At 43.4% G+C, this 21,601-nt stretch overlaps 1 protein-coding gene across 1 annotated transcript in view; it reads left to right on the top strand.

The window, feature by feature from the left end:
• The window catches only part of FAM3C (FAM3 metabolism regulating signaling molecule C), a 251,437-nt gene that overhangs the window by 176,099 nt on the left and 53,737 nt on the right, over positions 1 to 21,601 (top strand). The window contains exon 6 of the mRNA XM_069229911.1: positions 14,540 to 14,598. Within this exon, the coding sequence (XP_069086012.1) occupies positions 14,540 to 14,598 (59 nt within the window). The remainder of the gene's footprint in view (positions 1 to 14,539; positions 14,599 to 21,601) is intronic.

Below are 21,601 nucleotides of genomic sequence, written 5' to 3'. Positions count from 1 at the left end.
CAACCCAGCCTCCCCCCATGTAGCCGAGATCTTAGATTCTGAAGGCAACTTAGTAGCCACCACACCAGATGTAGCACAGGTCTTCATCATTTTATGCCAACCTTTATTGGGGGACCTCAGTGTTGGAGGGCCTGAATCTCACGGAATACCTAGATACTATACAGCTGGCTTGGCTTGACCATGCTCTTCGCGCCTACCTAGAGGCTTCTATTACAACTGAGGTGATTGCACAGGTGATAACCGAACTCCCCAGTGACACGGCCCCTGGCGGTGACGGCCTCACTACCGCATTCTACAAAGAGTATGCTTCCCTGCTGACCCCACATCTCCTGGAAATGTATCAAGAATCCCTGCAACGCTATGGGAAGCCACAATAGTTACCTTGATTTAAAAAAAAAAAAAAAAAAACTGGCAAGCCAGCTACACAGTGTGACTCCTACCGGCAATTATCCCTCATCAATGTGGATAATAAAACATACGCCAAGGTATTAGCTAACTGATTACTAACTCTTTTAGTCAGACCAGGCCGGTTTTATACCGGGCCGTTCAACCTCTCATAGCCTACGTAATAATTTTGCCATTATGCATCATCTCACTCCCTGCTCCATGTACTGTGGCCCTGCTGGACGCCAACAAGACGTTTGATACATTGGAGAGTCTTACCTCTTTCCCCCTGCTGGCCAGAATTGGCCTTAGCCCAATGATCATAAAACAGATCAGATTATTTACCGACCCACTAGCTCGAGTGCGCACAAACAGATTTGTTTCTGATCCCTTCCCCATAACTCGAGGGACGAGGCAGGGTTGTCTGCTATCGCCCCTATTGTTCGCCATTGTGATGGAACCACTAGCCGCACGCCTTCGACAGCATCATGCTCGCAGAGGCATAGGACTCACCACTAGAGCCCTGGTGGTCTCCATGTACACCGATGATGTGGTGCTATACACCTGTAATCCGAAAGACAACCTAGACCCAATGAAAAGTGAGGTGATTAGATTCAGTTGCTACTTGGGGATCCAGATAAATTGGGGGAAATATACGTTATTCCCTCTCACAGATGAAACCAAGCCTTTCACATCGGAATTTCCACTTCAGTGGGCTGATGAGCCAGTACGGTATCTTGGCGTATGGCTCAGCCCCGATCAAACTATGGATGAGCCGTAACCTGGTTGAAGACAGAATGCCTCTCTGGAGCCACCTGTCCCTATCCCTAACAGGCTGTATTGCAATAGCCGAAATGCTGGTCCTCCTCAAATTCCTCTATCTTTTCATTAATATCCCTGTACCTCTAACAGCTGCATTCTTTAAACGCTTAAAATCAAACTTAAGTGCTCTGGTCTGGGTGGGCAAACAACCCTGGGAACTCCTCACCCTTGACAGGGGAGGACTGCTAGACAGGGGAGGACTCTGCATACCTGACATGACTCTTTACTCATACTGTGCTCAAGCTCAGTACCTACATTTCTGGGTACATCCCATCCCGTTCCATCCAAATACCACTATTGAGGCGGACAGGGCTGCCCAGTGCCATCTCGAAACGGCACTGTTCAGCCCTTATAAGAAACCTAGAGCCGAGATAGAAACTGTTGCCTGTGTCCGCTGGGCATGGGAGGGCCTGCGTAAACGGACCAAACTACCCCTGTTATATGCGCCATCTAAATCCCTGTTTAATAACCCAATGCTCAAGCCCCTCCAAAAACCTGGGGTTAAAGCACAAGCACTTAAGCACAAAATATCGCATTTCAGAGATGTATATTCCAGCGGACATTTCATTACACAAGTACCAGAGGGGGAGGGCACGAATAACACCCCGTTGGATATACTGTCATACTATCAACTGCGAGCAGCATGTCGTAATCTGAACCCCACATTCCCAACAGCCCCACCAACCCTGATACCCCTTGATATGGTGCTAAGGTCCACATCACATAAACGTATGATCATGAGACTCTACACATCCACTCAGGCCTCAGCCCCTCTCTTGACTTTAAAGCCAGGAGAGGATGGGAGGAAGACCTCTCTATTACACTCACAGATGAACAGTGGGGCTACTGCTGCAATCTATTAAAACCCTTCTCCACCAACTACAGACTCCCATTAATCCATTTTAAATTCTTACAACTCCTATACAGAGACACCCTTTACACCTATGCAGTATTGGTTTAATCCCAGAGGCGAGATGCATTAGATGTGGAGATGCAAGAGCTTCTTTCTTACACCTAGCTTGGCAATGTCCCCGCATTCTGACCTTTTGGATGGAGGTGTATGGGATCATGTGAGAAATGACCGAACACAGACCCTCCCAGACACTGCTTGTGGCACTATTGGGGCATGTCTGGGAGGTACCAGATGAGAATAGGCAGCTAATCGCAATGCTGCTTCTGCTGGCGAAGCGGAGGGTGGCGATGCATTGGGGACGGCGCTCAGCTCCCACTGTAACTGCCTGGTTATGTGATGTAACTTATTGTCAGGAGCAACTAGACACATACTGAGACTTAATGCCACAACGCTCCCAGCCCAAAGATATTTGGGGCTCCTTCCGGTCATACATATATGTACATAATGCACCGACTCTCCTGACAGAACGACACACGACGCCATTCTGACAACAACTGAGTAGTCAAAACACAACAACAATACACCGCACATAAAATGTCTGATAGGATGCCACAAGATTTCTAGCTCGCAAATCACCACACATCAAAGGGTATACCTGCGTGAGGTCCAGGCCAACCCACTAATAACAGTGACAAAGCAGCAAGTATCAAGTTATTCCCAATGATCTCTGTGCAGTATGGTTATGTGCAAGCAAATGCAGTTCATGGTGCCACAGTTGAATGGAAATATGTTTAAAAAATTGCTTCAATGTAGCTCACGGAGCTTGTTTGACGTTGTGTATGCAAAATCTAATAAAAATAATTTTTTAAAAATCAGTTGGCCCAGGCTTTTCTGATAGGAGGGAAGTCATTTCTGTATTGGAAACAGTAATTCTTCCTCATCTGAACCAGGCTTCCTTTCATGATTATTTGGAGGTGCTGATGCGGTGCGCAAGCCAAATGGTAAAATAATATTTTGTGTCAAGTTCAGTGATCTTCATGATTGTGTGTGGGTGGATCGCCACCAGTTTACTAACATTGGTTTACTATGGTAAATGGTGCCACTGTGTTTTTCACTCTAGATTTTCCCAGAATGTGCTGCCAAATTGCTTTACATGAAGAGACCGCTTCCTTTATAACAATGGAAGGAGGTGTATCTCTATAAGTGAATCCCTCTCGTACTCCAGAGGATAATGCATAATCTATTTAAAACATGAAAAATGTGTTGGCATCAAGATGGCATTCTAGTATTTCTTAAAACAAAGAAAGAGCATGCAGAAATGTTGTTTAAAGTTGTTTTTTTGGTCCTGGAAAGACATGGTTTAACTCTGACCAAAGAAACATTTGCAATTTGAAATGGATTCTGTGGATTATTTGGGTCACAATATCAGTAACTATGAAATAAAGCATAGCTTCATCAAAGCTATTGAAGATGCTCCTACTGAACCTAGGGACAAATATCAACTCGATCATAATTTATTCCAACATTTTCTGACAGAACTAAAAACATGATATAAAAAACATGGGAAGTGATAATAAGATCAAGAATTTGTGTGGAACAATGAATGTGTATTGAAATTTCGATCTAAAAATAGCTATATTGAAAGCCCCTGCTTCATCCTTGTTAAATACCAGCTGTCATTCTATCATGACTGATGCAAGCTATGTGGGCATTGGTGCAGTTTTGTTACAAGATCACAAAGGCAAATTGGTAACCATTGCATTTGCATCAAGATTATTTAGAGGAGGCGGAACTAAACTATTGGACTTTGGAAAAGGAAACCCTAGCATGTTGGTGGGGTGTAAAGAGTATTTTAGAAAATGTAAGGTAACAATAGATCACCAATACATTGTGTATTTTTTTTACTACAAGGGATTGTAGGAGGTCAACACCTGGAGTTGCAAGATTGCAATATAAATTGTAAGAGTTAAATTTTCATGTAGTATGTGCTCCAGGAGCTACAACTGTTTCTCAGATAAACGATTGTGGCATGGACAGAGTGGTTTCTATTTGTAAGCTGACAGGTGGATGCATTACAGAAATGCAGTGGAGAAACTCTTGTATGAGAGATTCTGAAATTTAAAGAGTTATGGAGTATATTAGAACAAAATGGCCCAACAAGAAAGCATTGGATGAGATGTATATTATCAGCCAGTCAAAAACTTTATTCCGATTTCTTTTTTTTTTTTTCTTTCAAATATTCATAAAAGAGTACACTTAAAGCTTTGCATAAATGAGTAAAAAGGAATAAATCCAGATAAATCTTCAGTGAAATTACACATTTAAAACCATTAAAATCAAATGTTACATCTATTAAAATTGTTCAGTGGGTCAAATTAAGTTCAGCTGAGTTTTATAGACTGTGCAATTAACCAGGAAAATGTTCCATACAGTTAGCTGTCAATTCCCCACCTTTTGCCTCTTTTTTTCATGCTGAGGCAATTAAACAAGAAATCGGGACGGAGACCATATTGGATTGTAACAACTAAAAACAAAAAATTGCTTCCTTCAACATCCTAATATTGAACACCTTGAGAATTGGAATTAAGAAAGCCCTTCTCTGCTCTTTATATAACTTACAAAATAAAAACATGTGCATTTGTGATTTGCTCCAAACGAGCATCGCATGGACAGGGTAATAAATTCCTGGGGCAGTATACCTTTAGTGGATAAGCCACAAAAAAAGTGAGCCAGCCCCAGATGAAAGCTCATCAGATAGAATCTATAGTGTTGTGGGACAAATAGCAGATAGGGTTCAATTTTCGGAGTAGTACAGAGGGGAAGATATGCTGCCACCATACATTTCCCCAAGTTAAACCTCCAAATGTCCTTAACCTTTTTTTTTAAATACAATTCATTTTTTACCACTGTAGCATCATGTTTAGTTATAGACCTAGGAATAAGAAACATGTCTAATCTATTAACTGTACCCAACATTTCCTTAATATACATAACCCACTGCACCCCGTCCAGTCTCATGCAATCGATCAGCAATGACTGGGTAAGGGCTGCTTCTGGTCTAATCGGTAAGGACATCCAGAGAGATAAGGGGGCTAACTTAATCAAATCTTCAATAAAAGAGGGTCCCAGTTCCTCATGTGGAATAATGGCATGGTACACTTGAGAGAAGTGAGAGTAAACTTCTCAAATTTATGTTCGCTTGTTTTCAAAGATGGTGCACCCATATATCCCCAGTGCCATATATATAGCAATTGATGTAGGTCTTGCCTTAGAAATTGCGTTGATTGGCTTTAATGGGGCACAACCCAATTTAGTAATAAATTTGTGCAGTGCTACCACTGCCTGATTGTTTTGTGTGACCTTTATTTCTCTATGGTGATTCCATTTTCACTTGCTGTCATAGGGAATTCCCAAATATGTGAATGTATTTACATAGTTTAGACAGCTGCCTTTGATATGGAACCAGGGAACTCTACTTCTTGGGCGTGCTCAGACCATAGAATAAGATTTTGCTTTATTGGTGGTCAAACCCAATGCTGTCATGAACTCTACAAATGTATCTAGCAATTTTTGGAGTCCCCGGTTCTGGCCATAAGGACACAATCATCAGCATACATTAATACTGGTTGTGGTCTGTCATCAATCTTAAGGGGGGCGGGATGGGTATGGTGGGTCTTCCTTTTCATCTATTAGAGCTTCCTCTAAGCAGTTTACATAAAATGTAAACAGAAAGGGGGCCAGAACATAACCTTGTCTGACCCCTTTCTCAACCTTGAAGAAACAAGTGCACCCTCTCTCATGCCCATATCTGATCTTAGCTTTCACATTACTATGAAGTTGTGCCAGCAAATATACTATCTTAGGCTTTGCTTCTTTCTTAATCATCATTGTCCATAATTTACTTCTAACAACATTATCAAACGCTGCAGTCAAATCCATATACGCCAAATATAATCACCCTTGTTAATGAGCCGAATTACAAGGATGCTCTACCCTCCAAACATGGGATTGCAACGGGAACTAATGGGTTATCCATTATGACTTGGAATCTTGCTGGCCTTGCTAGGAAACTGGATGATGTGGACTGGGTTGCCTACATCAAGTCACAAGATGTGTGTCTTTTCCAAGAAACCTGGGTTGAGGGCCAATCAAGTATGGATGGGTTTCTCTCCTTTAATATCCCTGCACAGCCATCAGAGAAAGCAACTGGTCGAGCGAAAGGGGGACTTTTAATTCTTTTAAATTCAAAGCTCCAATGTGACTATAAGGTTTTAGAATTTGATTGTCCCGACTTGATGGGCTTACAAATTTCTTTTCATCAAAATTTTAACATGACTCTTATCAATGTTTATGCCCGTTCTGTTGCACGTGGTACAGAATCACATATTTTAACTCTACTCTGACTTTTTAGACACAATACAAACTAATTCCTATTTAATTATCGCAGGGGATGTAAATTGCACTTTTGAACCCTCAGCATTTCTTAGTGACTTAACTGTGGAAGAGGACGAATTATGGGGGATTGCACAATTGGATGGTGATAGTTATCCTCCACGCTCTCGTGTCGCAGCACAGCTCGCTACATTATGCTTAAAGTTTGGCCTAAGGGCCTGCATTGGTCGAACTCCTTCTGATTTAAACCTTGCACCGACATTTCTACGAGGTTCTGTGGCCAGTGTAATTGATTATTTTTTGGTGGATGTGCGTCTTTGGCCACTGCTGCTTGACATGAGGGTAGATTCAAGATGCGAGAGTGATCACTTCCCACTGCTGCTTACCCTTTCTGGGAATATCTTTGGTAGAACCTTGAATACGCAAACATCAATGGTCCCTCCCCCTATTTTAAATAATGCTAATACGAAGGTGAGGTGGCCCAAAGTCATGTCAAACCCCTATCTGCTACGTAAGATTTATCAAGTGTTCTTAGATAATCTGTCAGCTTACGAAGACCTTGAGCCGGAAGCTATCCCACTTCTTAATATCCACGAAGATATGATGGTCAAACTTCAAAGTGTTTTTTACAAAAAGGCAGCCTTGGTAAGCCGGCAACACAGGGGTTCATCTAACAGTAGATGGTTCAATGATGCATGTATGAGGGCTAAAACCGAGCTAAGAAAAGCCATAAAGGCTGGGTTCACGGGGGCGATCAAACAAGCAAGATGTATGTATAAAAAGACAATTTTGCAATCAAAGAAAACCTGGGAAGATGTTAGTTGGCAGGATTTGTTAGATGCTACAAAAGCAAACAACAATACGCTTTTCTGGGAACTGCTGACGAAGCACGAGAGAGGGGGTAGGTCTAATCTAAGGAACCACATTCAACCCAGAACCTGGGTGGAGCACTTCTCTCTCTTGTATGAAGGAACTATCTCCACTGGGGCTGTTGACTGTGATAAAGTGGGATTAGACCCTCTAATTTTACAAAATGCTAACCTTGCCACTTCTCCACCTGATGGGAATCCATATAACTCTGAGAGTTATATTTGTTTCTTCTTAGAAGAAACTGCAGAGGCTATCAACTCTTTAAAGTCAGGTAAAACCCCAGGTCCTGATAAAATTCCAGGCGACCTTTATAAATCAGAGTCATCTGTATGGACCTGGTATATTAATCTACTGTCAAATAAAATCACAAAAGGAGGACAGATCCCTGAGACGTGGAAGGGTGCAGAAATTATCCCAATTTATAAAAAGGGTAATGTAAATCTTCCAATCAATTACAGACCGGTCAGTTTAATCGACAATTTACAAAAAATCTTTGCCAAACAGTTGCTAGTTAGACTATCGAACTCGGTGTCGGAGCAGCAGATCCTTTCACCGCTCCAGGCAGGGTTCCGCTCTAGAGTTAGCATGGTTGACCAGGCTTTTAGGTTGACCGTGCTACACTGGAAATATGTAGTCTTGGCAAAGCAAACTCTATACGTTATTTTTGTTGACCTACGTTCTGCTTTTGATTTGGTCCCAAGAGATAAGCTTTGGGGAGTGTTACACAAAATAGGGGCACCACCCGATATTATCCATCTATTAAAACGCATGCACGAAGGCACATACGCGCAAGTAAGATGGGGCAATCAAGGTGAATTGACTAACATATTTCCCATTAAAAGAGGTGTCCGTCAGGGATGTGTGCTTGCACCACTTCTGTTTTCTTTATTCATCAACGAGGTGGTCGAAGAACTAATGACATGCCAGAATGATGCTCCCACACTAGTCAATCAGAAAATCCCAATTCTCCTTTTTGCAGATGACTCTCTATTGATTTCAAAAACCCCTATGGGGTTGCAAATTCTTGTGGACAGATTTAAATCATTCTGCTGGAATTTTGGTTTAGAGCTGAACTTGAAGAAAACAAAATTAATGGTGCTTCGCTCTGGCCCTCGTAAGAAATGTACTATTAGGTTAGATGGAGCTATTTTGGACCAGGTTAGCTCCATTGACTACTTGGGTGTGAGACTTACAGATTCACTCCTTTGGGAGGAACAAGTTGGCAAGAGTGCTGGGCTTTTGCAACATCGGGCAGCATCCATATTGCGCCTCTATAGGAATACGATCGCTAAAGTTGTGTCTCCAGCAGTAAAGATTTATGTGGCTAAGGCACAGGGTGCTGCTGTTTACGGCGCAGAGATTTGGGGCATGGCAGATAGTAGTAGGATAACCAAAACTGAGAATAGCTTTGCACGGGCTTTGTGTGCTTGCCCTATTAGTGCCCCATTAACTCCCCTATTTTTAGACCTAGGGTTTAAACGAATAGCTGATTTAATTATCTTACGGCCTCTAGTATATTGGGTGAGGCTTTGGGTAGTTCCCGAACTGGCCATATATAAGTTTTCTCTATTAGAATTGTTAAAAAGCCCTAATTCTACGTCCATCCCATGGATCAAATATGTATCCGGCTGATTTTGCACGCTGGGATTGAGGAGCTTTTGGGAGAATCCCCAGCAACTCGTGAAGTCCCATGTAAAAGTACTGAAAGGAGCTTACTGGTCCCACATAAGCAATAATTACATTTCTCAAAAATCGAATGGCCATTTAACTAATTTGTTTATTGACTTTAAATGGTACCCAGAGTTCAAAATATATTTAGATATAATACCTGACTTACTAGGCAAAAGCTTGTATGCCAGATTTCGATTCGGAACATTACCTCTGAAGGCCTTGACGAGCAGATGGGGACCTAAGTTAAGCTCTGATATTTGTCCTGTATGTGGCACTTCTTCCGAAACAGTAGAACATTTTATGTTTTTCTGTCCCGCTTACACAACCCCAAGGTTTAAATGGATTCACAAAATCTGTCGGGAATTGAACTTAAGGAAATGCTTTTTAGCTTTGAGGATTTTAAAAAGCCATAATTCAAATGTGACAATTTATGCAGTAAGTAAGTTTTTAGTAATGGCATGGCGCATACGTATTTTTTATTTACAATGATTTGAAATTGTTACTAGTCGGGCAAACATGGATTTTTTTAACTTCTTTTACATTTTTCTATGATATTATGATGTTTACTTATATTTATATCGTACTGTATTGTATTGCTTTGGTGGTCTGTTGGCCGAATAAAGCTTATGTGTGAACACCGCAAGCACCCTTGTTTGGCCCCCACATACTCATCTCTTCGTAAATGGAGGTTCAAACATTGATGAGTTGTCCCTACCGCCTTCTGAAAACCATACTGCGCCTGGGAAATACTAATATTATCAAAAGCCCATGCTTCCAGGCGATCCAAAAGAATTCTCCTAAAAATATCTGAGGTAGCATCAATCAAAGAGGGCGATAGCACGCAGGATCATTCTGGTAGACTTTTTTAAAAATAGGAACAATAGTGGCTTTAGACAAGGCTAAAGGAGTTGTGATGCTTGGATCATCTCAGAAAACACTAACCAAAATTGACGCCCATAGATTTAAATTGTTCTTAAAAAGATCAACTGGGACACCATCTTGACCAGGGGCCTTATTAGGGAGTGAGCAATTAATTGCCAGTATCACATCACCCAATGTATATCCACCTCCTAACTATTAAGATTGTCAAATCCATCTAACACAATGTTTTCACTCTCATCCACATTACATGAATAAATCTTTGTAAAGTGAGTAATCCAACTATGTTCTGGAATGTGAACCTCGGCTCCCTTGTAGAAATCTGTGCCAAAGAAGGGAGTATTAACTACTTTCCAAAATTAAGCCCCATCATTTGCAGCTGAGGCGACCACTAATTTCTCCCATGCCTCTTCTCTAATCATCTTTTTCCTTAATGAAATTGTGTTCTTATTGTGGGCTCTGCACCTCATAACTTCGTCCTGACTCCTTGGAGTGGCCTTTAAGACCCGTTTAAGATTAGCCTAGGCAAGTGTACATGAATTATCAAACCATTAAACTGGTTTGATTCGATCAGATCGAATTGGTAGAATAAAGTTGTAAGAACTAGCCGGTTATGGTCGCTTAGACCACTAGTAATTACCTGAAAGGCGACAATTATATTCAGCCACGGCTTTGACAACATTATATAATCAGTAACTGAAGCCCACCCTCTCCCAGTAAAAGTTATTTCAGGGGTAGTGTAATTAATTGATATATCACTTGTCAGTACTAGATCACACGCCCTCATAAGGTTATTTAACTTATCCCCACAGTGATTGAGTAAAGGGAGGATAATTTCTACAATCCTCATCGACCACCCCACAGGCCTTATCATCCCCTACAGTAGTTGAAATATCAGGTGGAAATGTCTGGCGAATGAGTAAGGCGGTAAGGATACCACAATGTTTGTGATCCAAAGGTTCAGCAGACAGTACTTCATCACCAGTGATTCATATTAGCTTTTTGTTCTCATTATAATCTTATGTCAGTGTAAATGTGTGCGTGTTGTTCCTTTATTATGCATCAAATTTCAGTTAACTGAGGTCAGTGTGTGGTATCTGAGCTGGAATCTCTGTGGAACGTGCATTGGGAATGTACACTGAGATTTCGTCAAGTCAGTTGGCCCAGGCCTTTCTCCTAGGAGCAAGTTGTCTGTATTGCAATAAGTCTGATTTGCTTTAGTTAGACCTACTGGAGTTGTAAATGCATAACTAGACTTTTCTTGCCACATAAATTGGCCAACCCTGCTGCACAATTTGGTCCTCTCTGCAACATAATTCCAGAGGCCCAGCATATAACTAAAGCACTTCCATTTACCTTCTTCCTTTATCTGCAGCAAAAAATAAAAGTATTTCCATTTAGCATCCTAATTTAAATCTGCCATGCCAATTCCAATAGAATACCACTTTCACCACCCGCACAATCAGAGTTGCTGGCTAACAGAAATGCTGGGGGAAGGCTAGGGGTAGACATATTAAAAAGGTTGTGCGAAGAGGCCGACTGTAACAGGAAGTTATTGGTACTGTATTACTGGATGTTTATTGTTTTGTGTTGGAGACAGAACTGTCTACCAGCAGTATACAATACACAACCTTTCAGTACACTTGGCAGGATGAAGGGGTTGAAATCCCCTCTCTCGGCTGGGATGCTATCTTATAACACTGTAAAAGTGCAAGTTAAAGGGAGCTCCAAAGGGTGGAACACATGCACACAGTCAGTTTCCTTAATTAACTTTGCTGTGCTGTTTGGGATCTCTGACAGGCTCAGAAAAAGTATAAAGTTTGAGAACTGTTCTAACCACCAGAAACCATGTACCGCCCTGCCAGGAGTACCGTGGACATTTGTTACGCCTTCAGCTCGACCAGCCTCTTTAGTAAAGTATTTTCATTGCAGCACCTGTATTTTTCAGTACTTTCCATAAGTAAGGGCCTACATGTCCCAGCATGCAGAGTGCTGTTGATTAGAAAGGCAAGAACGCGAACAGATAATTTCATCTTTAAATTACAGACAGTGCCATATGCATATGTTTTTTTTTTTTCCCAAAGTGCCCTCATCCCTTTAACTTTACAAAGTGGGCGAGAAACTGATAATGCAACAGCTATTGTGTGAGTATGCAGGCCAGGTAGCCAGAGAGACAGGCTTGTCACTGTGCATTATATTCTTGAGGTGTGATGGGTGCCACGTCTGCCAGTGTTTGAAGAACGTCTGTATATAAACTGTCTGGCTCTACCTTATTGAATAAAAATAATTAGATTTGCAAAACGTACTGGGGACAGGATGCTCTTTACGTGGGGTATGCTCTCACCAGAGGGATTGCCTCACATATTTTTAACTTCAAAACTGTCAGAGGTTCGACTGGGAATATCTAAAAGTAAACACAAGGGCCTTGTGTTGGTACTTATCTGGAGCCTGCCATGCGTCACTCCCTTCCCAGTACACATTCATCAGTGGTTACTTGTGGAATTTTCCAGAACTCACTTTGATTTCTACCACGTTTGTAGAAATGTCCAGCATGGAAAATAGGCTGCTTTATTGCACCTAAATGCCAGGGACCTGGCGGCTTCTCCATGACTAACAAAGACTGAAATATCCCGAAGTACATTGGATGTTCCAGGCATACCGTAAAGCAAGGCAAGTCCTCGAATTTAGAGCACTGTTAAATGTGCACAATAAGGAAGCTTTGTCCCGTAGACCTTGAAACAATACCAACCCGCTGCAGAACACTACACCACAAATGTCTCATGCGGAAACACACCACTGCAGTGTCAAACGTCTCAGAACATCCAAAGTCAGCCCGTAAAAAATGACACTCAAGATTCCCTGGAAGTGTGTATGCTGCAGTCTAAATCCCAGTAAAAAGTTAACACTCACGACAATGAGACTAAAAATGCCTTCTGCGATGAAATACTGTAAATCTGAGCTGGATTTGTCATCACCATGCAAGTTCCCATTTTCCCTGTGTCGTGCAGTTTACCTTTACAGTGGCAGGATGCTCATGATCCACTTATCTCTCTCTCTCCGGGATACAGAGGGTAACAGGAAGCCCCCTCACTGTGCTGCAGGAAGGGTATGATCCACCCAAACACTGCACAATCCCACAAGCATGTGTCACAAAGGTGGCAGTGAAGTGCTCAAAAACTGAAACAAGCAGAGGGCAGTTCACGGCCCCAGAAGGGGGTAAGCTGAACGACAGCTGCACAACTTGTGTAAGTAGGCACCAAGTTCCTGCTGCTGATAAAAAGGCACCTGCGATGGACAGTGTAAATAGGTCCTTCTGAGGGGAGTGAGAGAGCTATAGGGAGGAACGGAAGGAGGCTGCACAAGTACTGCCACACTGCAGGAAAAAACGAATTTAATACCTTACGAACAAAGCTGATCGGAAACTAAATAAACAAGCGACAGCAGGAGGAGGGTTATTGTGGGATGGGAAATGAAATGAGATAAGGAAATGATTTACAGACACGAGTGCGTTTGTTTCAGAAAGCCAACAAACACATTACTTGAACATGAGCTGAGGCAATCGAAAAAAGTAGTGCGACAAAAGTAACTTAAATGGCCAGAAGATAACGGCGACATGTAACAGGGCCCTTCTCCATGATAAGGGGCAACACACCAAAAGGAGGGACAAATGGCAACGATTCCCCACTAAAAAGCAAGGGATTTCTAAAGAGGCACGAAGGAACAAATGAAAAGCAGTGGGTGTGTTAAGTGCCCACAGATCTAAAACGTGTCTCGAAGAGTCAGCGCATGCGCTGCCTAAGCGAAACCTAACAATAAATCCTCCCCACCTGGATCCCATGATTATTTGGAAGTGTGGATGCCCACACTCTGTCAATTCCGTGAGGCACAGCACACACGGAATAGCATACTTTTTCGTTAAACACCATTCTTTTTAATTTAAAGCACCTACAGTTATGCGTATTTTGTGAGGAAAATCACACATTTAATTAGGCATTGTGTACATATCTCTGCATTTGAAAAATAGTGGTAGTCCTGGTAATAACCATAAGCCTGGTTCTACCTTCATGATAAGAGCATATTTTCGTATTCGGGCAGGTAGAAATGGGATATGTCCGTTACACAGATGAAATGTTTATTGATGCACGTTGAGAAGCTCCATCTCTAGAGTGGATTGGGATGTTATGTGCATCTCATCTTATGTTTTGATGCATGTCATTAATTGGCCCACTTACATGTTGGGTAACCAGGCATTGCATGGATCGATGAGTGTCAGGCATTCAGTGCATAGCCATGTGCTGTAGAGGCAAGTAGTAATCTGACGGTTAGGTATGTGTGAAATAAACAGCAGTCAGTCATTGTGGGTTTTTTCACCGTTATGTTGTTTACTGTATGTTGATCTGAATACAAACCACCATTATGTGTTTTTGGTAATATGTATGAAGTGTACGTATTGGGAAGAGGCAGTGAGTGTATGTGGTCTCACTGTTGCTCCCCTTCCCATCCTCCTCCTTGGCTGCACTGACCCAGCATGGACCCAACTGGTGAAATAAAACTCTAAACATTTTCATTGTGTCTTCCACTTAACCCTAATAATTCCTCCTTATTCTATCATGGTAGTCTTTAAAAGTTTGTTTTTTTATGCTCTCATGTTATGTTTTTTTCTTGCAGGCTTATGAGTGGAGTCAAGAATAATGTTGGTCGAGGGATAAATATTGCGTTAGTAAATGGTAAGTTTTGTGGTTCTTTTGCTAAACCTGTTTGCACTACTTTTCAAATATAGCGTGTGTCAAGAGTTTCAGGAATTAAACTGTACGTTAACAGTGGAAGACTGCACTCTGCTTTGCACACACACAGACACTTTGACGCCCAAATAGTCTGGGCCTGAAATGCACAATCTGAATGTCTGTTAATGCTTTATGTTAACATGTTCTGTTCGGTTCTCAGGGTGCTCTAACTCTAGCTGAACTAGTGTACGTCCTTCAAGAGATTGAGACCTGTCAAATGTGTAAAGCCTGTCTTGTGACCCAACTTGATTTAGTTATTTGTTTTATCATAGCATCTACACAATTTGTACTCTGAAGTTGGTATTATGTAATAAACAAATTTTTGCACATCATGAAGAACTTAGCTCATAGTGACATTAAGAACTGTAACGCTAGTTCTCTCGTAGGGGATTTCCATGTATAGTCATAAGCACTGAATAGTTCCGCGCGCCTGCGGGGACCCCGGAGCACTGATGTGAAGTATATTCTTAAGTGCAAATACCAGCCCTTTGAAAAAAGGTCTGTCAAAAAACACTTAAGAATAACAATGTGCAGCCTATGTGAACAGCTACACAGGCCAAATTGTTAAAAAGAAAAACAGTTGTAGTGTAAATTCACATTTAAACATCTATTTATTCTAGAAATGTAATAACAAATACATTCTCATATTCTATTTACACCTCTCATGAGAATAAAACAATGCAGGGCAGTGTAGCCCATAGGCTGCCATTATACAGAATGTAAATAGAGCTGTGCCTTTAAGAAAGTAAAGTCTTCCTGTTTCCCATCATGCACAGCAAAAGGCAGTTGCCTCAGTTCTTTTTTCCGGCTCCTTTCTGACAGGACCCTGAAGCATTGAGCTCTACCTCACAAAGCCTTTTTGTGACACAAATTCATTCAAAATCTTTTGAACTTCAATTTCACTCGACGTTTTTAATATTGAGTGATCATTTCCTACTCTTTTCTGTTAAATTCTGACCGAAGTTTGAGGTTTTTCTAGTTTAGAAATGCCTTCACTTTTTGATAAATGCCCTTCTTGTGGCAGAAAAAAGGCTAAAACAGATCCACATCGGGTCTGTATAATTTGCCTTCCATCCAGCCACACACCGGAGTCGTGTGACATCTGTAAAACTTTCTCCAGAAGAACTCTTCATGATAGGGAGAAAATCTGACTTCAGGCGAGAGAGGACAGGAGAAAAAGTGGTCATTCTACCACAGAGCGAGGAGAAGGTCAGTCTTCTACCACGGCTCACCCTGTTTCCTCTATAACTCCTACCAGACCTGCTAAAAAACGGCACAGGTCTCCGACGTCGAGACAGGGAACGGCGCCAACATGCTCGCTGTCGAGGGGTGGTTCACCGGCGAGGAAGAAGCATAGTTCGCCGTCGACAGCCATTTCGCCGTCGAGACGGCGTGGACGCTCGCCGTCGAGAGGATCTGGGTCGCCGTCGACACGGCGAGGACGTTCCACGTCGAGGAGATCTGAGTCCGGCTCGCCGTCGACACGGCGAGGGCGATCGGCGTCGAGGGAGAGTGCTCGCCGTCGGAGACGTTCGCCGTCACCACAGCGACGTCGAGGGTCGTCGTCGAGAGGTTCTTAACGGCGAGAGGAATCGACGTCAAGAGGCACTCGCCGTCACCGCACAGTGACGTCGAGGAGTGTGTCGACGTCGAGGCGACAATCAAAGAGACCTAGAAGGGTTTATACCACGTCAGAATCCTCGGCCTCACTCATCCTGCTTCCAGCGTCTCTACAGCTCTCTCCTCAACAGTCGCCGTTGCCGCAGACACCAGTAACACCTACGGCTCCTCTTCCGGCTCCTCCTTCAGAGTCTGTTCTGAGGACTCCAACGCGATCCGTAAGTTATTCTGGACATTCCTCTAGACGTTCATCTTCCTCTCGGCACCATCGTCATGAGTCACGGCAGAGATCTCAGCATTCACATCATAGACATTCTTCTTCGTCTACACGGGACTACTCTCCAACCCTATCGGACTCACCGTCCCCGAGAGTGTCCCCCATAGATGATGTGAATACATTCCAGGAGGTCTTAGTGCGAGGGGCGACCAAACTGAATATCCCGTTGGCGGTACCTGCCCCATCGACATCAGTAATCTTCGAGACCTTGCATCAGAGGACATCTTCGAGACCTTTGCTTCCACTGGTTCCGGGTCTTATTGAACCAGCAATGGATATTTTTCTTACACCGGCCGCAACAAAGTCTGCTCCTTCCAGACTTATTAAGAAGTATCGTCCACCAGAACAAGATCCTCTATTCTTGAGGTCGGACCAAGTACCGGACTCTGTGGTTATAGTAGCGGCAAAGAAATTGCACTCTACATCACCGTCTTCCTCCTCACCTCCGGATAAAGAGAGCAGAAAGATCGATGCTGCAGGCCGAAAAGTATGCTCTACTGCAGCCATCACAATGAAAGCAGCCAGCGCCACTGCTTTATTAGGGAGATACGATCGGGCCCTCTGGGACTCTATACTGCAGTTTGCGGAGCATCTTCCTAAGGACAAAAGGGAAGATTTCCTGGAGGTCGTGGGTGAGGGAGCCATGGTTTCTAAACAGGTAATAAGTGCTGCGGCTGATTCTTCGGTACTATCCGCACATAACTATGCTCACGAAATAGCGCTAAGAAGACATGCATGGTTGCGACTAACATCTCTCAAACCAGAAGCACAGCAGAGAATACAAAATTTACCTTTCTCAGGCTCCACTTTGTTCGGCTCTCATGCCGATGACGAGATGGCCAGGATGAAGTCTGAGCTAGATACCCTAAAAGCGGTAGGCATGGAACGCCCGAAAGAACAACGAAAGGTATTCCGTCCATATCAGCGAAGACTTTTCACCCACAGGTATCAGGCACCACACTGGATGTCTTCATGCCCCCAGCAGCAGCAGCAGCATCAAAGGGGCTTCTCCACACAACGAAGGTCGACAAGGGGTCGTTCAACACCTCAAACTCAGACAACTCGACAGGCTCCCACGTCTAAGCCCTGAATCTTCGCTTCCCCCTCCTCCGTTATCCACTCCGGTAGGGGGAAGTATCTCAAATCATCTGGACGAGTGGCTACACATCACATCAGACGCCTGGGTATTGAATATTGTGAGACATGGTTACGCTCGCAGATTCACCAGTCCCTCACCATCTGTTCCACCCAAACCAGCCAGCCACCACCTCGAAGCTCTTCAGTTAGAAGTCACTATTCTATTACAAAAAAGAGCCATAGAACCCGTCCCGATCAGCCAGCAAGGGAAAGGGATTTATTCGAGGTATTTCCTTGTGCCGAAAAAAGACAAGCAAGAGTTTCGTCCCATTTTAGATCTAAGGACAGCAAACAAGTGGATTCGCAAAGAGAAATTCAGGATGCTATCCTTGCACCAAATTTACCCACATCTTCGTCAGGGCGACTGGCTCTGTGCGATAGACCTTTGCGACGCTTACTTTCATATTCCGGTGACCAAGAAACATCGAAAATTCCTAAGGTTCACTGTCGGAAAACGTCATTACCAATTTGCAGTTCTACCCTTCGGCCTCAAATCAGCGCCGAGAACTTTTTCCTAATGCATGGCGGTGGTAGCCGCCCACTTGAGGAAACATTGAATATTTGTCTACCCCTATCTAGACGATTGGCTCATAAAGGCCTCCAGTTATCTAGAGGCGCAACAACATTTCAAATGGGCTCTACAGCTGTTACAGAATCTCGGTCTTCAAGTCAATCTCCTGAAGTCCACAGCAACGCCTGTTCAGAGGTTGCATTACTTAGGGGCCATTATAGATACCAATCTAGGAAAGGTGTTTCCTTCGGAGGAACGACGATTATCGATTCTCCAAAAGTGCAAACAACTACAGGAAACTCCACAGACCACTGCAAGAGTAATAGCTTCTCTACTGGGCTCGATGGCGTCTTGTATCCATCTCGTTCCCAATGCTCGCCTCCATATGAGACCATTACAGGAAAACCTGGAGGATCAATGGTGTCAACTGATGGACGATTGGGAGAGCAAAGTCCTCCTTTCTCCCCACGCCCTACAGTCCCTCAAATGGTGGTGTTTACCCAACAATCTCTTGGTGGGGATTCCGTTCCAACAACAGCCTCCAGCTCAAACCATCGTAACAGATGCGTCACTGCTCGGATGGGGAGCGCACATGGAACATCTTCGAGTCCAAGGCAAGTGGTCACGGAGAGAGAGTCTCAATCATATCAACCTGCTGGAGCTTCGCGCAGTCCACCTTGCGCTCAAAGCCTTCCTTCCCTCTCTGAGAGCGGAAACTCTCCTTCTCCAGACGGACAACGTGGCCACTATGTACTACGTAAACAAACAAGGAGGCACCAGGTCCAGGATTTTATCCAGAGAGGCTCAGACAATCTGGCATTGGCTTCTAGCCAGGAACCTGTCGCTAGTGGCAACTCACCTGCCTGGCATCCAGAATGTTCAAGCGGATGCCCTCAGTCGCGTAATGGACGAGAACCACAAATGGGTGCTACACGACGACGTCGTTCGTTCCATTTTCGCACTATGGGGTACCCCCTCTATAGACCTATTTGCAACCCCAGAAAACAAAAAATGCCAAAACTTCGCCTCCAGATATTACCATCCAGGGACACTGGGGAATTCCCGTGGATAAGCTGGTCAGGAGCATTTCTTTACGCCTTTCCACCGCTTCCCCTGATTCCGGCGGTCCTCCAGAAGTTATCCAATGCTCAGTCCAAAATGATCCTAATTGCTCCGGAATGGCCACGCCAATGGTGGTTCCCAGACCTTCTACACCGGTCACTCAAACCACACATCAGGCTGCCTTATCGTCCGGACCTGCTCACGAAGTTCAGAGGGCAGATATCTCATCCCAACCTCTCATCGTTGTGTTTGGCAGCATGGCTCCTGAGCTAGTGCAATATGGACACTTGAACCTACCTCAGGACTGTATGGAAATCCTGAAAGAAGCAAAGCGGCCTTCCACACGATCAGCTTATGCAAGCAAGTGGAAGAGATTCTGTGTGTGGTGTTTAGACAACAACATTGACCCGGTATCCTGTGGAGAGGAATCTATCCTGCCATACTTGCTAAGTTTGGCAAAATCGGGCTTACAACTGTCATCAATAAAGGTACACTTGGCGGCTGTAACGGCATACAGAAAGAGCCCTTCACAAACTTCCTTTTTTCGGATTCCAATTATTAAGGACTTCCTGGAAGGTTTAAAAAAAGGTCTTTCCTCCTATTAGAAAGCCATCTCCTCCATGGGAACTGAATGTTGTCCTATTGCGTCTGATGCTACCTCCATTCGAGCCAATACATAAGGCATCACTTCAACATCTCACATGGAAAACTGCTTTTCTGGTGGCAATCACTTCAGTGCGTAGGGTTACCGAAATCCAGGCCCTTTGCGCTCAAGAGCTCTACACGGTTTTCATTCTGCGAAAGTGGTAATGAGGACTCATCCAAAATTTTTACCAAAAGTCGTCTCCGACTTTCATGTGAACCAAACCATTTCATTACCAACTTTCTTTCAAAATCCAACTACTCCTGCTGACAGAACTCTGCACTCTCTGGATGTAAAGAGGGTTTTGAAATTTTACTTGGACAGGACAAAATGCTTACGTAAATCACAACAGCTCTTTGTTAACTATGGCCCAGTTAGAACAGGGTTGGGCACGTCTAAGCAATCTTTATCCAGGTGGATTGTTTAATGTATAATGTTATGTTATCAGTTAGCGAACAAATCCCTTGGTGGTAGGCCAAAAGCCCACTCTACTAGAGGGAAGGCAGCTACTGCAGCCTTGATGAGAAATGTCCCTTTGGCAGAAATATGCAAGGCTGCCACTTGGAAGTCGGTCCATACCTTTACTCAGCATTGCTGCCTTGATACAGACGCTAGGGCAGATGCGCAGGTTGGACAGGCCTTGCTTAAGAATTTATTTGCATGACTCATGTTTTTTGTCAGTATTCTTCTGTCTACTCCACCGCGGTTATGGGGATGGGCTTGCTACTCTATTCAGTGCTTATGACTATACATGGAAATCCCCTACGAGAGAAGGAATGGTTTCTTACCTGTAACTCCAGTTCTCTCGTAGGGGTATTTCCATGATAGTCATAAGCAACCCTCCCTCCTCCCCGGTGGAGTTGACATAGAACAGGTTGTCATAAATATTATCGATGTTGGTTCTGCAACAAATGTTTTGTTCCTTCATGTCAGGTTACAAGCCTTCAAAAAGAACTGAGGCAACTGCCTTTTGCTGTGCATGATGGGAAACAGGAAGACTTTACTTTCTTAAAGGCACAGCTCTATTTACATTCTGTATAATGGCAGCCTATGGGCTACACTGCCCTGCATTGTTTTATTCTCATGAGAGGTGTAAATTGAATATGAGAATGTATTTGTTATTACATTTCTAGAATAAATAGATGTTTAAATGTGAATTTACACTACAACTGTTTTTCTTTTTAACAATTTGGCCTGTGTAGCTGTTCACATAGGCTGCACATTGTTATTCTTAAGTGTTTTTTGACAGACCTTTTTTCAAAGGGCTGGTATTTGCACTTAAGAATATACTTCACATCAGTGCTCCGGGGTCCCCGCAGGCGCGCGGAACTATTCAGTGCTTATGACTATCATGGAAATACCCCTACGAGAGAACTGGAGTTACAGGTAAGAAACCATTCCTTCTTCTTGTAGCCCCTGATCCTCACTTGATTTGTTTGAATGTAATTTTTTGAGGAATTTCCTCTTGTTAAAAATAAAACACAACTCATCAAGAAGACCAAAGTCAAACTTGTGTTTAATGCAAAATAGCATTAAAGTATACAAAAAGTGATGGATGGAATGCTTGCCTTAATCTCGGCCACTGGTAATTACACGGGCCACCTCCCAGTCCATTGCTGTTTTGCATGCCAGGCCACCTCAGTTTGGGCCCAGTCACATGCAAATCAGTCTTGACCTTTCTGCATTGAAAACCGTC

The sequence above is a fragment of the Pleurodeles waltl genome, chromosome 4_1 (assembly GCF_031143425.1).
Source record: "Pleurodeles waltl isolate 20211129_DDA chromosome 4_1, aPleWal1.hap1.20221129, whole genome shotgun sequence".
NCBI lineage: Eukaryota > Metazoa > Chordata > Amphibia > Caudata > Salamandridae > Pleurodeles > Pleurodeles waltl.
The sequence above is the reverse complement of the archived record's forward strand: the minus strand, read 5'-3'. Positions and strand labels throughout refer to the sequence as shown.